The 13906-nt window shown below is 33.0% G+C and overlaps 1 protein-coding gene and 1 non-coding gene across 2 annotated transcripts; both read right to left on the bottom strand.

Annotated features, from left to right (window-relative positions):
• Nucleotides 1-825: 825 nt before the first annotated feature.
• Nucleotides 826-4684, bottom strand: LOC112800938 (pectate lyase-like). Its single transcript, XM_025843403.2, has 4 exons — nt 4335-4684; nt 3318-3978; nt 3002-3244; nt 826-1161 (listed from the first exon to the last, which is right to left on the bottom strand). The coding sequence occupies exons 1-4, from the start codon at nt 4562-4564 to the stop codon at nt 940-942; spliced, it is 1356 nt and encodes a 451-aa protein (XP_025699188.1). The 5' UTR covers nt 4565-4684; the 3' UTR covers nt 826-939.
• Nucleotides 4685-12222: 7538 nt separating this feature from the next.
• Nucleotides 12223-12330, bottom strand: LOC112804211 (small nucleolar RNA R71). The gene has a single exon (XR_003202829.1). It is a non-coding gene; the product is annotated as a small nucleolar RNA R71 (small nucleolar RNA).
• Between the last annotated feature and the right edge of the window lie 1576 nt (nt 12331-13906).

The raw sequence follows: 13906 nt of genomic DNA, 5'->3' as shown, positions 1-13906 counted from the left end.
CGGAGAAAGATTGCCAGGGACTGATTTGTCCGCCGGAGTTAAACTTGGGGGAGTTTTTTGTGTATTTCAAAAGCTGGGGGACTAAAGTGTCTGATTTTAAAAACCTCAGGGACCAATTTGGGTAATTACTCAAATTTTTAATTACAAACCGATTTATCTGTCTGTAATAATTTACTAAAACACAGCATTTTATTTATTTAATTATAGATGAATTTTTTGTCTGTAATTAATAGAATTATTGACGGATTTTATTTTTTATCTGTAATTTATGTTAATTCATTTTTTTATTTTCTGACAAAAAAATCTCTTTAAAATTTCGTCTGTATTTCCGTGGGATAAAATCCATCAGAAATATCCGTCTGTAATAACTAATTTTCTAGTAATATCCTAAATTCTACTCGTAACTACTCTAAGATACTTTTTACTATTTTAGAAGAATTACACTGATTTGAATTTCTTATTGCATGTATCTCGTATTTAAGTCAATGAGCGACGATAGTAATAGAAATTCCAGCATATAGCATATGCTTTTTGAAGCGCTAAGTTTTTTTGGGATGTTCGAAGCGAAACTAATTTGATTAACAGTAAGATTATATTTAATTATTTATGGATTTGAATTCTCTAAATTTTGAATTTTATTTTAGAAGGTAAAGTATGATCTATCACCATTTATTTTATAGGTGGGACCAAAAGAAAATATAAGAGAAAAAGTATTTAGTGGTGAGAGATCTCACTTTATTCTCTAAAGTGAAAATATAAAATTTAGAGAATCCAAATTTATTATTTATATAGTATAAAAATAATTTGGAGACGAAGAACCAAAAATAAAATGAAGCTAGCTCTGAAGCCTTTATTGGTGTTTTCCAAATTTATGATGAAGCATACAAGAAAGTTAAAATGGAGCATCATCTGAATACATGATTTTCACATATGGTAAGGTTAACAAGGTCGACCATACCTACACCTAAGTGCCCCAGCAAATTCTGTTAGGGAACTCACAAATCTGCCAGGTATTGCTTTCAAGATGTCTTCAGGTTTGAATAGGTGACTTAGCACTAGATCAGGTCCAGATTCCTTAAAAAATGCTCCATTAATAAATTCATCGTTGATTGATTTCCATTGCCATAAATTTAGTCCAACTAGTCCGTTCCTCTTTGTTACCTATTCATCAATTATCCAACAAAATGTTTTGTTATGTAGTAAAAAATCAAATATGTAATTAGTAAACAATGATAAATGATTAATAAAATTTATTATTTTTTATTAATATTTTAAATTTTAAATCTTAAATTATAAATTCTACTCTTAATAATATAAAAATAAAATATTAGTTTAAAATATCGACTAATATTAATAAAAAATATTAGTCTCCTAACATTTTTCAATAATAAAGCTGCTTCAACTTCTCTCCTTTTCTCATTTGAAACCTGTTAGCTAACAGATTTTTTAAAATAAATAATTGAATATTTTATTTATAAATATATTTAATTATGAAAGTGTTTACGAATTTACACCTTGTTATGAGAGTATTCAAAAGGTTGATATTTTAAAAATAAATTTTTGTAAATTAATAATTGGAATAGGCAGCAAGAGTAAACTACTTAATACAAATGCTTGTATAACATTAAATTATTCATAAAACTACATTTAGTATGCGATTTAAGAGCGAGAGACAGCGAAAGTATGTGTAATACTAGCAAAATAAGTATTTATTTGTTTTTTTTAAATAAAATACTTTTATAAAATTTTATGCATGTTGAATACATATTTTAAAAAAATTATTTTTATAAAAAAAATATTTATTCTTTTAAAAAGTTAAGCATATCTTACTTTTCTATAAAGTAGAAGCAAGAAAATTTTTTAACTAGTTTTTACTAAAATATCCATGATTATAGTAAATAATTACAATTATACCCATAATCCTATTTTTTAAAATATTATTTTTTTCCTTCACATTTATATCTATATAATATATTCCCCCAAGATTTTTTACGTTTATCAACATTTTAATTTAGAATAAAAACAAGCTACGTTCCACTGGTAACACATCTTCCAAGTACAAAGACGCACACACATATAATTGAACTATATTTTTCAATTGTTTTTTCTTTATTTGAAATAAAAAATATTGTACATTTTTCACATGTTCATGATAAGTCTTACCACAAAGAAAGTGAATACTGTTTACAAGCTTATGAAAGTAAGAAAAGAGAAAAAAAAAAACAAAGCTGAGAGAAAACATTGACTAAGAGAATTTTTTAACATGTTTTTTTTATGTAATTTAACTAATTAAAAAATGTACTTTCCTATTCATCCAAATAAAAAAAACTATTTTTAATATTTAAAAATTCTTTTTGAAAAATCGGATAAAATGTGACATAGTTTTTCTTATCAAAAGAATTTTTTTTAAAATAATAAAAATAAATATTTTTTTCAAAAGCAAATTCAAATGGATCCTAAGTGCTTTCTCAATACTAAGTTTTTTTTTTCAAATGAAAAATATATTTTATCTATTTTTTTCAATCTTAGCCTAATATAAAAAATTTTCAAAAGCAACACAAAAAGTTTGTCAAAAATAACACTAAAAGTTCTTAAAACCAACACAAATTTTTGGAAAATAATGTCAAAATTATAATGAAACAACTGAAATCTTGTACAAATAACACATAATATGATGAAGTGAAGAAATAAGTAGAAAAGTGCCAAAAGGAAGAAGAAATGTAGGAGTAGAAGAAAAGTGTTGAGAGGGAATAAAAGAACGAAATAAGAAAACTGCAAAAGAAGAAGACCAATAAAAACAGAATAAGGAGAAGAAGATGCAGGAGAATAAGGAGGACGAGGGAAGAAAGAAAGAAAAATCTTAATAAGGTGAAAAGGAATAAAAATAAGAGGAAGAAAAATATGGGTGATCGATGACTTAGTTGGGGATTTGTTTTAAAAAGAATATCTTGACCTAAAATTGCTGTAAAATAATATATAAAATACTCATATAGTTGCATACCTCTTTAGCAGTGCTGTCATTAGAAGCCATAAATCGATTACCCTCACTAATAATGATAGGATGCATGCTACCCCCAATAGCATACATTTCCCAATGAGTATAGTCATTATTTACCAAATGGAAAAATCCAAATCTACACCTTGGCATTCTTTGCACTAATCTTTTACCAAAGTGGTTAAAGGCCACCGTGATTTGCATTATTTTATCATCGGGAGAAAAATCATTAGCACCAAAAAGCATGACCTACAAAATTGATCAACACAATAAACAAAAATTGAATGTTGAAGTGAAATTTAATGAAAGTGAATTGTTATACCTTATTATGGTCTGTAAAATGGCAATTGGAGATGGTAATTGCAGTGGAACCTCTAATAGCATCAATGAGACCATCAGTGCAATTTCTCATGGAAACATGGTCAATCCAAACATTGCTAGAAGCATAAATGCTAATTCCATCACCATCACTACGTGTCCTAATATGAGTCTTCTCTCCCTCACCGTACCTAATACGTCCACCAACACCGGGTTTAATGTCATATACCTTGATCCCATGGATGATTACATTTTGGGCGTAGTTAATAGTGATGCCACATCCCTTACTAATGTGAACATCAACTCCTCTTCCGTCAATGGTCTTGTCACTTGACACCAAGAGCTCCTGGGTCAGCTTAATGTTCATGTTACGTGAAAAGATTATCCACAAGGGTCTATCCCTAGTCACTGCATATCGCAGGGTACCTGGTTTTGGATTAACAATGTCGTCGTCGGAAGGATCCGTAACCGTATAAAACTCACCACCTTTTCCACCAATAGTATTTTTTCCAAAACCCAGAACACAAGTTGCAAGTTTTTGGCGATCTTTTTCCCAGTTAGGATCACATCTCCAACATCTATCAATGGGGTTCGTTGCCGTGCATGGAAGCCCTGCCTTTTTCCCTTTCAAGCTTCTCCTTGTGTTATTGTGCCCTTCTACGTCTCTGTACATCCAAGAATGGAAAAATAAAAAGTTTAGATTTTATTCTCAATTTTTATTGTTTTCTATTTTTATAAGAAATATATTAATTGGAAATGATAATATCACCCATAAACCAATAAATTTATGAGTTATACTACGTGTATACCAAAATCAGCTACTAATATAAAATACATATTAAAATATAAATATACATTAAAAATAAAGTAAATTACATATGTATTTATATATAAATATATTGATGACTGATTTTAGTGTATAAATAAGATCTTTGTATATGTATGCATATGTAAAATGGTAATAAGACGACATGAAATTTATAATTTTGCAGAAACAATTGTTTAATATAAGAATACTCACTCCGCAATGATAGAAGTGAAGTTTTTAGAGACTTCATATGGGTTTGTAAAATATGCTTCTCGGTTGGTCTTTTCAGCTCTTGCTTCCATTTCCTGCCAAAGTTTTTCTTCTATGTCTGAAACTTGGAAATCATCTTCCGAATTTGTAGTATTCTCTAACGTATTGCCATTTAAGGTTGGCAAAATGAGAACAATACATAGTGAAATGAATAAATTGTATGCTTTCATCATTATATTTGTCTATTGATTTAAGACCTAAGGGCCTAGCGTTAAGCCTAATCTAAATTAAAAGAAAGAATCCCTGAGGAATACGAAAGGGTTCGTTACCCTAGAAGGGTCCCTCAATCATATTGAAGAAAGTATGCAGGTTATATACATGGCAAGATTACAAATCTTGACCAAAAAGGAATGCCAAGTTGGACAAATACATAATAATGGTTAATCTCTTTTTGCCGTTGAAGCGATTTAGGCTGAAACCTATCTATTATTAAATTTATTTTACTATAAAACTCTATATCCTAAAAATATATCAACTAAAAAGCTCTTGAATATTATTAGAACAAACAAAATGTCTCTCTTTTGTACAATAACGTTTAGCCAACTAGGTATCCAAGTAATAGTTTTCTTGTTCTTATTTTTTTGGCTTCTGCACGCGTCATCTACTCGACTGTGGTTTATTTTCTACCTTCTCTCGCTTCCTTTATATATTTTTAGGAAAAGTATATGGAACCAACTAATAATCAGCCAAGAATGGAACAACATAATTAATTATAATTAGTTTTGTTAATTTATAATTTAATTTGTTTTTTAAATTATTGTTGACCACGTTCAAAATATGAAGGAAAGATACGCTAGTGATAGGAGAGAATCACGTAACAGATGCTTTGATCATTCATTAGTTGGTTCCATATAATTAATTATGTTTTATTAATGCGTAACACATGAAACATAGAAATCATATCCAAAACCATCCAATTTACAAGAAAAAGAAACATCTGTGTGTCTATCAGTAACAACATCCGGTTAAAGTCACCGATGCCTTTGGTTTACTAGTTGGCTGATTCTTGGCTTATATAGAGTTGGTTCCCTAGTATTGTTGATATTTTTATCTCCTCCCAGTTTTGCTGTTCTCCAACATACGATCATAAATAACATTAATCACCCATGTACTAAGTCTTATGCGGCACATTACGTATACTCTAAAATACATGGCTTAATAAATGCATACCAAAATAACTAAAATGGGTGATCTCCTAGAATGTCTTTGTATTGCACCTCTCTAATTAATTTGATCAAATAATCAATTCACTCGATCATTTAAATAAATATAAAAATTTTAAATTGTGTATACAACAATTTAAGTTAATAAAAAATTTAAATAAAATTCACATTCATAATAAATTAATATTTAGTCCGCCAGACAAAAAAAACAATTGTGAAAAAAAAATACATACAAATATTGCACATACTAAAACCGAATTTCATATTAAATTTTGAAAAGATATTTGCTGATTTTAACCTATTGAGTAAATCCTTTTTGTTTGGGATAGGATAACGAGTCCACTGTAAAGCTTGATTCAAAGGTTCGTAATTGATAATAAGCCTGGGGTTCTTCGTTCTATCTCAGCTTGCTTATTGACATAAAAAGCTGAGCAAGACCAAGGACTCTTGCTAGGATGAATTATTCCTTTATCCAAAAGATCTTTAATCTCTTTTTGACAATGCTGCAAAAGCTGCTCATTCATTTGAATGGGGCGGATTTTTGTAGGAATTTTTTATTCTTTGAAACCTTTTTCATAGGGAAGATCAACAATGTGTTCTTTCCTTTTCCAGAAGGCATGAGGCAAATCAGAACAGATAGACTTTTCAATTTGATTTGAAAGATTTTTTATTTTATTTTGAATCCTTGGTTGAAAAAGTTGTGATTCAAGGGTTTTAAAAGAGATTTTTTCTTTCAAAAAACAAATCTGTTTGGTTTTGGATTCAATTAGGTTTAGAGATTTCTGGGTTGGTGAGTCTAGACATTCAAAGAAAGTCACCTGTCCTCCCACAAAAGAGGTAATTCCAGGAAAATCTACCAGGTATGGAAACAAAAGAATTATAAAAGGTCTCCCCACAAAAGACTACATCATTTTTTATATCCTTTGCTATGATGAAATTGGTCGGAATCCTAAGATTACCCTTTTCAACAAAAGCATCATTTAATTTGAATTTGATATTTAGTCTTTCACCCGTTATCGAGCTAAGACGTTCAGTAGTCTTTTCAAAATACTTTGTGGGGATCAGACCTTCTTTAATACAATTTGAATCTACACTTGAGTCAAAAAGTGCTATGGTTTCAAGAACAAAATCTTTAACGACAATTCGGATATTAACACGACATTTCATAAAAGAAAATATGTTTATTATTCTCAAGATTTCTTTTCCATCATTGTCGTTAGAAATTTCATTTTCTTGTTTTTCAAAAAACTCAGTTTGGTTTATAAGAGGATCAAGTTCTCCATCATCAGATTCTTCTTCTTGCATTAATTGTGAGAGAATGAGTTGATGATTGTCTTGGTTTTTTTTTACTTCTTGGATTTTCATTTTAAGGTTGTTGACCTCAGTATGGAGATCCTGAATGGTTATGGGGCGAAACATATTTTTCTAATTTCTTGAAAATAGGTTTGATATCATATTTATTACTAAGGACAAGGTTTTTGGGTTTCTTTTCTTTTTGTAAAGATTTTTTTAATTTCAAAAGAAAGTCTTTCTTTTGTTCTGGATCACTAATAGCCTCTATAGCATCAAATAAGAGATCTTGATCTTTGGATAAAATATTAATTTGCTTAATATCAGAATCTGAGGATGATTCAATATCATCAACTTAGATATTATTGATATCATCCGAAGATTCTGGTCCAGAATCATCATCTGAACTTTCGATTAACAGATTGTTAATCTGTTCCTCAATCTGAGGATCAAGGTTCAGATTATTAATCTTTCCTTTTAATCTATAGTATTTGCTAACATGTTCTGGTTTTTTATATGTATAGCAAATAATGTGGTTTTTCTGGGGATACTTTTGGAAGTTCTTTTGAAAACTTATCTCATTCTTAGAGTTTTGAAAATTTTTTCTAAATCTCCTGAAACTCTTTTTAGGATTGGGTTTAAAAACTTTTTTATTGGATGGTCTTTTAAATTTCCTTGGATGGCAAGTAGGAAGACCAAATTGTTCATAGAAAGTTCCCAAATCAATACGATTTTGTGTTTTTTCTCGAGCAAGTTGCCGTTGGATTTTATCATCTTGACAAATCTTTAGAGCAACTTTTTGGATGAAAGAAATAAGTTGGCCATAACTTAACTCATCATAAGGTATTATCCCGTCTGGAGTTAAGCTACGAATTTTGTCCCTTACTTTATCTCCCAGGGATTTGGGAAGTCTGATGAGCGGATAATTTATACACTTTTTGGCATTGTTTTTACATAGTTTTTAGTATGTTTTAGTTACTTTTTAGTATATTTTTATTAGTTTTTATGCAAAAATCATATTTCTGGACTTTACTATGATTTTATGTGTTTTTCTGTGATTTCAGGTATTTTCTGGCTGACATTGAGGAACTTGAGCAAAAATCTGATTCAGAGGCTGAGAAAGGACTGCAGATGCTGTTGGATTCTGACCTCCCTGCACTCGAAGTAGATTTTCTGGAGCTACAAAAGCTCAATTTTTGCGCTCTAAATTGCGTTGGAAAGTAGACATCTTGGGCTTTCCAGCAACGTATAGTTTGCCCAAGTTTTGATGGCCCAAACTATCGTCTAAATGCCGGTCAAAGACCCTTTTCTGGTGTAAAATGCCAGAACTGGCACCAAAGCTGGAGTAAAACGCCAAGGAAAGCCTATGCACGTGAAAGCTTCAATGCTAAGCCCAAGCACACACCAAGTGGGCCCCGGAAGTGGATTTCTGCACTATCTACTTATTTCTGTAAACCCTAGTAACTAGTTTAGTATAAATAGGACTTTTTACTATTGTATTTATATCTTGAGATCATTTTTGAGACTATCTTTGGATCACTTTTGTTCTCTTGATCATGTTTTGGGGGCTGGCTGATGAGCGGATAATTTATACGCTTTTTGGCATTGTTTTTAAGTAGTTTATAGTATGATTTAGTTAGTTTTTAGTATATAATTATTAGTTTTTATGCATAAATCACATTTCTGGACTTTACTATAAGTTTGTGTGTTTTTCTGTGATTTCAGGTATTTTCTGGCTGAAATTGAGGGACCTGAGCAAAAATTTGATTCAGAGGCTGAAAAAGGACTGAAGATACTGTTGGATTCTGACCTCCCTGCACTCGAAGTGGATTTTCTGAAGTTACAGAAGCCCAATCGGCACACTCTCAATTGTACTGAAAAGTAGACATCTTGGGCTTTACAGCAATGTATAATAGTCTATGCTTTACCCGAGATTTGATGGCCCAAATTGGCGTCAAAACGCCGATAAGAGACCATTTTCTGGCGTTAAATGCCAGAACTGGCATAAAAGCTGGAGTTAAACACCCAAACTGGCACCAGAGTTGGCGTTTAACTCCAAGAAAAGTCTATGCACGTGAAAGCTTCAATGTTCAGCCCAAGCACACACCAAGTGGGCCCTGGAAGTGGATTTCTGCCCTATCTACCTTAGTTACTCATTTTCTGTAAACCCTATCTACTAGTTTTAGTATAAATATTACTTTTTCTCATTGTATTAGACATCTTGGTTATTCTGGTTCCCCCTCTGGGGCCAAAACCAATGAACACGATTATCACTTATGTATTTTCAATGGTGGAGTTTCTGCACCTCATAGATTAAGGTGTAGAGCTCTACTGTTCCTCATGAATTAATGCAATTACTACTGTTTTCTATTCAATTCAAGCTTATTCCTGATCTAAGATATCCATTCGCACTTCAACATGATGAATGTGTTGATCAAGTGACACTCGTCACCATTCTCACTTATGAATGCGTGCCTGACAACCACTTCCATTCTACCTGAAAACAAGCTTGAATGCATATCTCTTGGTCTCCTAGTCCACGACGCATGGTTGCCTCTCCTGACAACAGATCCTTCCATTCCGTGAGATCAGAGTCTTCGTGGCATAAGCTAGAATCAATTGACAGCATCCTTGAGATCTGGAACGTCTAAACCTTGTCTGTGGTATTCCCAGTAGGATGTCGGATGGGATGACTGTGACGAGCTTCAAACTCGCGAGTGCTGGGCGCAGTGACAGTCCGTAAAAGGATCATTGGATCTTATTCCGACACAATCAAGAACCGACAGATGATTAGCCCTATGCAACCCGTAGCCGAACCATTTTCACTGAGAGGACGGATGGTAGCCATTGACAACGGTGATCCCCCAACATACAGCTTGCCATGGAAAGGAGTACGCATGACTGGATGAAGGTAGTAGGAAAGTAGGGATTCAAAAGGAACAAAGTATCTCCATACGCTTATTTGAAATTCTTACCAATGTATTACATAAGTATCTCTATCCTATTTTATGTTTTATCTGTCTTTTAATTATCAAAATTCCATAATCATTTGAATCTGCCTGACTGAGATTTACAAGATGACCATAGCTTGCTTCAAGCCGACAATCTCCGTGGGATCGACCCTTACTCACGTAAGGTATTACTTGGACGACCCAGTGCACCTGCTAGTTAGTTGTATCGAATTTGTGTGATCACAATTCTGTGTACCAAGTTTTTGGCACCGTTGTCGGGGATTGTTCAAGTTTGGACAACTGACGGTTCATCTTGTTGCTTAGATTAGGTATTTTTTTCTTTTTTCAGAATTTTTAAGAATGAATTCTAGAGTTTCAGATAATGCTTTTATCATCACAGGAGCTAGTTGATTCCCATCAATTTGGCTGTTGCATGTAATGTCCTGCTGAAGCTTGGTTAGCCAAGTCTAATCTTTTTAGATTGACTCTTTAGACTAACATTGCATGATTCCTGGAATTCGTATTAAAAATTTTGAGTTTCTTATTTTCTTTTTCAAAAAAAATTTCGAAAAAAACAAAAAAATTTATAAAATCATAAAATCAAAAATATTTTTGTGTTTCTTGTTTAAGTCTAGAGTCAAATTTTAAGTTTGGTGTTAATTGCATGTTTTTATTTTTCTAGCAATTTTTGAAAATTCATGCATTATGTTCTTCATTGATCTTCAAGTTGTTCTTAATGATTTTCTTTGTCTAATCTTTAAATTCTCTTGGTGTGTGTCTTTTGTTGTTTCTCATGTGCATTTTCAATTTGTTAGTGTCTCTAGCATGAAAATTTCTAAGTTTGGTGTCTTGCATGTCTTTCTTTTCTTAAAAAATTTTCAAAAATATGTTCTTGATGTTCATCATGATCATCATAGTGTTCTTGATGTTCATCTTGACATTCAAAGTTTTTTTGCATGCATTCCTTGTTTTGATCTTAGTTTTTCATGTTTACTTTCATTCTGTTGTTTTTCTCTCTCATCATTAAAAATTCAAAAAAATTCAAAATTATGTCTTTTCAAGTCAATAATACAGAGAATTGAAGATTCAGAACATACAGCAGAGGAATCACAGAGAAAAAGCTGGTCGTTCAAAACGCCCAGTAAAAAAAGATTTCTGGCGTTTAAACGTCAGCCAGGGTACCTGGCTGGGCATTTAACGCCCAAGGAGGTAGCCAAGTGGGCGTTAAACGCCAGAATGGATACCCTAAATCTTATCTTTTTACTATCCTCTCTTATCAATCATATCTTTTTCAAAATCAAATCTTTTTCATTTTTCTTTTAATATTTTTGAGAATCCTTGCTAATAATTAATGTTGTGAGTCAAAAATTTCAAATTTGTTACTTTCTTGTTAAGAAAGGTTCAATATTTGAATTTTAGAATCATATCTTTTAAATTCTTGTTAGTCAAGTCATCAATTTTAAAAATCAAATCTTTTTTTTTTAATTTGTTTTTCAATCATATCTTTTTTAAATCATATCTTTTTCAAATCACATCTTTTTAAATTCTAATTTCAAAATATTTTTTAAAACCACCTAACCACTTTCTCACTTTTAATTTTCCAAAACCATCAACCACTTTTTCAAAATTCTTTTTAATTATTTTAAATTTTTATTCTTTTGTTTTATTTAAAAATTGGTTTTCGAAAATTTCCCCCTTCTCACCTCCTTCTATTTAAGGACTAACACTTCTCCTCAATTAGCAATTCGGACTCTATCCTTCTTTATAAGTTTGAATTCCTCTCTCTACCTCATCCTTTTATTCTTCTTTTCCTCTGAAACATCAAAGAATCTCTATACTATGACATAGATGATTCCATACTTTCTTTGTTTTCTTCTCTTTCATATGAGTAGGAACAAAGATAAAGGCATTATTGTTGAAGCTGATCCTGAACCTGAAAGGACTCTAAAGAGGAAGCTAAGAGAAGTTAAAGTACAACTCTCTGGGGAGGACCTGACAGAAATTTTTGAAAAAGAAGAAGACATGGCAGCCGAAAATAACAACAATGCCAACAATGCAAGGAAGGTGCTTGGTGACTTTACTGCACCAACTCCCGACTTCTGTGGGAAAAGCATCTCTATTCCTGCCATTGGAGCAAACAACTTTGAGATTAAGCCTCAATTAGTTTCTCTGATGCAACAGAATTGCAAGTTTCATGAACTTCCATTGGAAGATCCTCATCAGTTTTTGGCAGAATTTTTGCAAATCTGTGACACTGTTAAGACCAATGGAGTTGATCCCGAGGTCTACAGACTTATGTTTTTCCCTTTTGCTATAAGAAACAAAGCTAGTATATGGTTGAACTCACAACCTAGAGACAGCCTAAACTCTTGGGAAAAGCTGGTCAATGCCTTCTTAGCTAAATTCTTTCCACCTCAAAAGATGAGTAAGCTTAGAGTGAAAGTTCAAACTTTCAAACAGAAGGAAGGTGAATCCCTCTATGAAGCTTGGGAAAGATATAAGCAATTAATCAGAAGGTGTCTTTTTGACATGCTTTCAGAATGGAGCATCATAGGTATCTTCTATGATGGTCTGTCTGATTTATCCAAGATGTCATTGGACCATTCTGCAGGTGGATCTATTCATCTGAAAAAATGCCTGCAGAAGCCCAGAAACTCATTGAAATGGTTGCAAATAACCAGTTCATGTACACTTCTGAAAGAAATCCTGTGAACAATGGGACAATCAGAAGAAAGGAGTTCTTGAGATTGATACTCTGAATGCCATATTGGCTCATAACAAAATATTGACTCAGTAAGTCACTATGATTTCTCATAATCTGACTGGATTACAAGTTGCATCTGGCAGTGCTAAAGAAGCCTCCTTTGAAGGAGAAGCTTATGACCCTGAGAATCCCGCAATGGAAGAGGTGAATTACATGGGAGAACCCTATGGAGATACCTATAATTTTTCATGGAGGAATCACCCAAATTTCTCATGGAAGGATCAACAGAAGCCTCAACAAGGCTTCAATAACAATAATGGTGGGAGAAACAGGTTTGGCAATAGCAAACCTTTCCCATCATCCCTTAGTTTCATGACTGAGGCACGGTCCTCCATAAGAAATTTGGAGGCACAAGTGGGTCAGCTGAGTAAAAGAGTTACTAAAACTCCTTCTAGCACTCTCCCAAGCAATACAGAAGAGAATCCAAAAAGAGAGTGCAAGGCCATCCACACGTCCAACATGGCCGAACCTGTAGAGGAGGGAAAGGCAGTGATTCCTAGTGAGGAAGACCCCATGGGACGTCCACTGACCACTAGGGAGTTCCCTCATGAGGAACCAAAGGAATCTGAGGCTCATCTATTGACCATAGAGATTCCACTGAACTTTCTATTACCATTCATGAGCTCTGATGAGTATTCTTTCTTTGAAGAAGATGAAGTTACTACTGAAGAGCAAGTTGCTCAGTATCTAAGAGCAATCATGAAGCTGAATGCCAAATTATTTGGTAATGAGACTTGGGAGGATGAACCTCTATTGCTCATTAATGAACTAAACAGCTTGACTCAGTTGAAGATACCTCAAAATAAATCGGATCCCGGAAGGTTCTTAATACCTTGCACCATTGGCACCATGACCTTTGAGAAGGCTCTGTGTGACCTAGGGTCAAGTGTAAACCTCATGCCACTCTCTATAATGGAAAAACTGGGAATCTTTGAGGTACAAACTGCAAGAATCTCACTAGAGATGGCAGACAAATCAAAGAAACAGGCTTATGGACTTGTAGATGATGTCTTGGTAAAGGTTGAAGACCTTTACATCCCTGCTGATTTCATAATCCTAGACACTGGGAAGGATGAGGATGAATCCATCATCCTTAGAAGACCCTTCCTAGCCACAGCAAAAGCTATGATTGATGTAGACAGAGGAGAGTTAGTCCTTCAAGTGAATGAGGACTACCTTGTGTTTAAGGCTCAAGGATCTCCTTCTGTACACATGGAGAAGAAGCATGAAAAGCTTCTCTCAATACAGAGTCAAACAGAGCCCTCACATTCAAACTCTAAGTTTGGTGTTGAGAGGCCATCATCATGCTCTGAGTATCTGTAAGGCTCCATGAGAGCTCACTGTCAA

Source organism: Arachis hypogaea, chromosome 5 (assembly GCF_003086295.3).
Source record: "Arachis hypogaea cultivar Tifrunner chromosome 5, arahy.Tifrunner.gnm2.J5K5, whole genome shotgun sequence".
In the NCBI taxonomy this organism is placed as follows: Eukaryota; Viridiplantae; Streptophyta; class Magnoliopsida; order Fabales; family Fabaceae; genus Arachis; species Arachis hypogaea.
This window is presented reverse-complemented; position numbering and strand designations above follow the sequence as displayed.

What these genes read in the sequence shown, in the direction of transcription:
- LOC112800938 (XM_025843403.2), bottom strand. Translation starts at nt 4,564, where the DNA reads ATGATGAAAGCATACAATTTATTCATTTCACTATGTATTGTTCTCATT. An exon ending in TTCACTTCTATCATTGCGGA is followed by an intron (nt 3,979 to 4,334) that starts GTGAGTATTCTT and finishes TTGGATGTACAG; the next exon opens with AGACGTAGAAGGGCACAATA. An exon ending in ATGACAGCACTGCTAAAGAG is followed by an intron (nt 1,162 to 3,001) that starts GTATGCAACTAT and finishes ATTGATGAATAG; the next exon opens with GTAACAAAGAGGAACGGACT.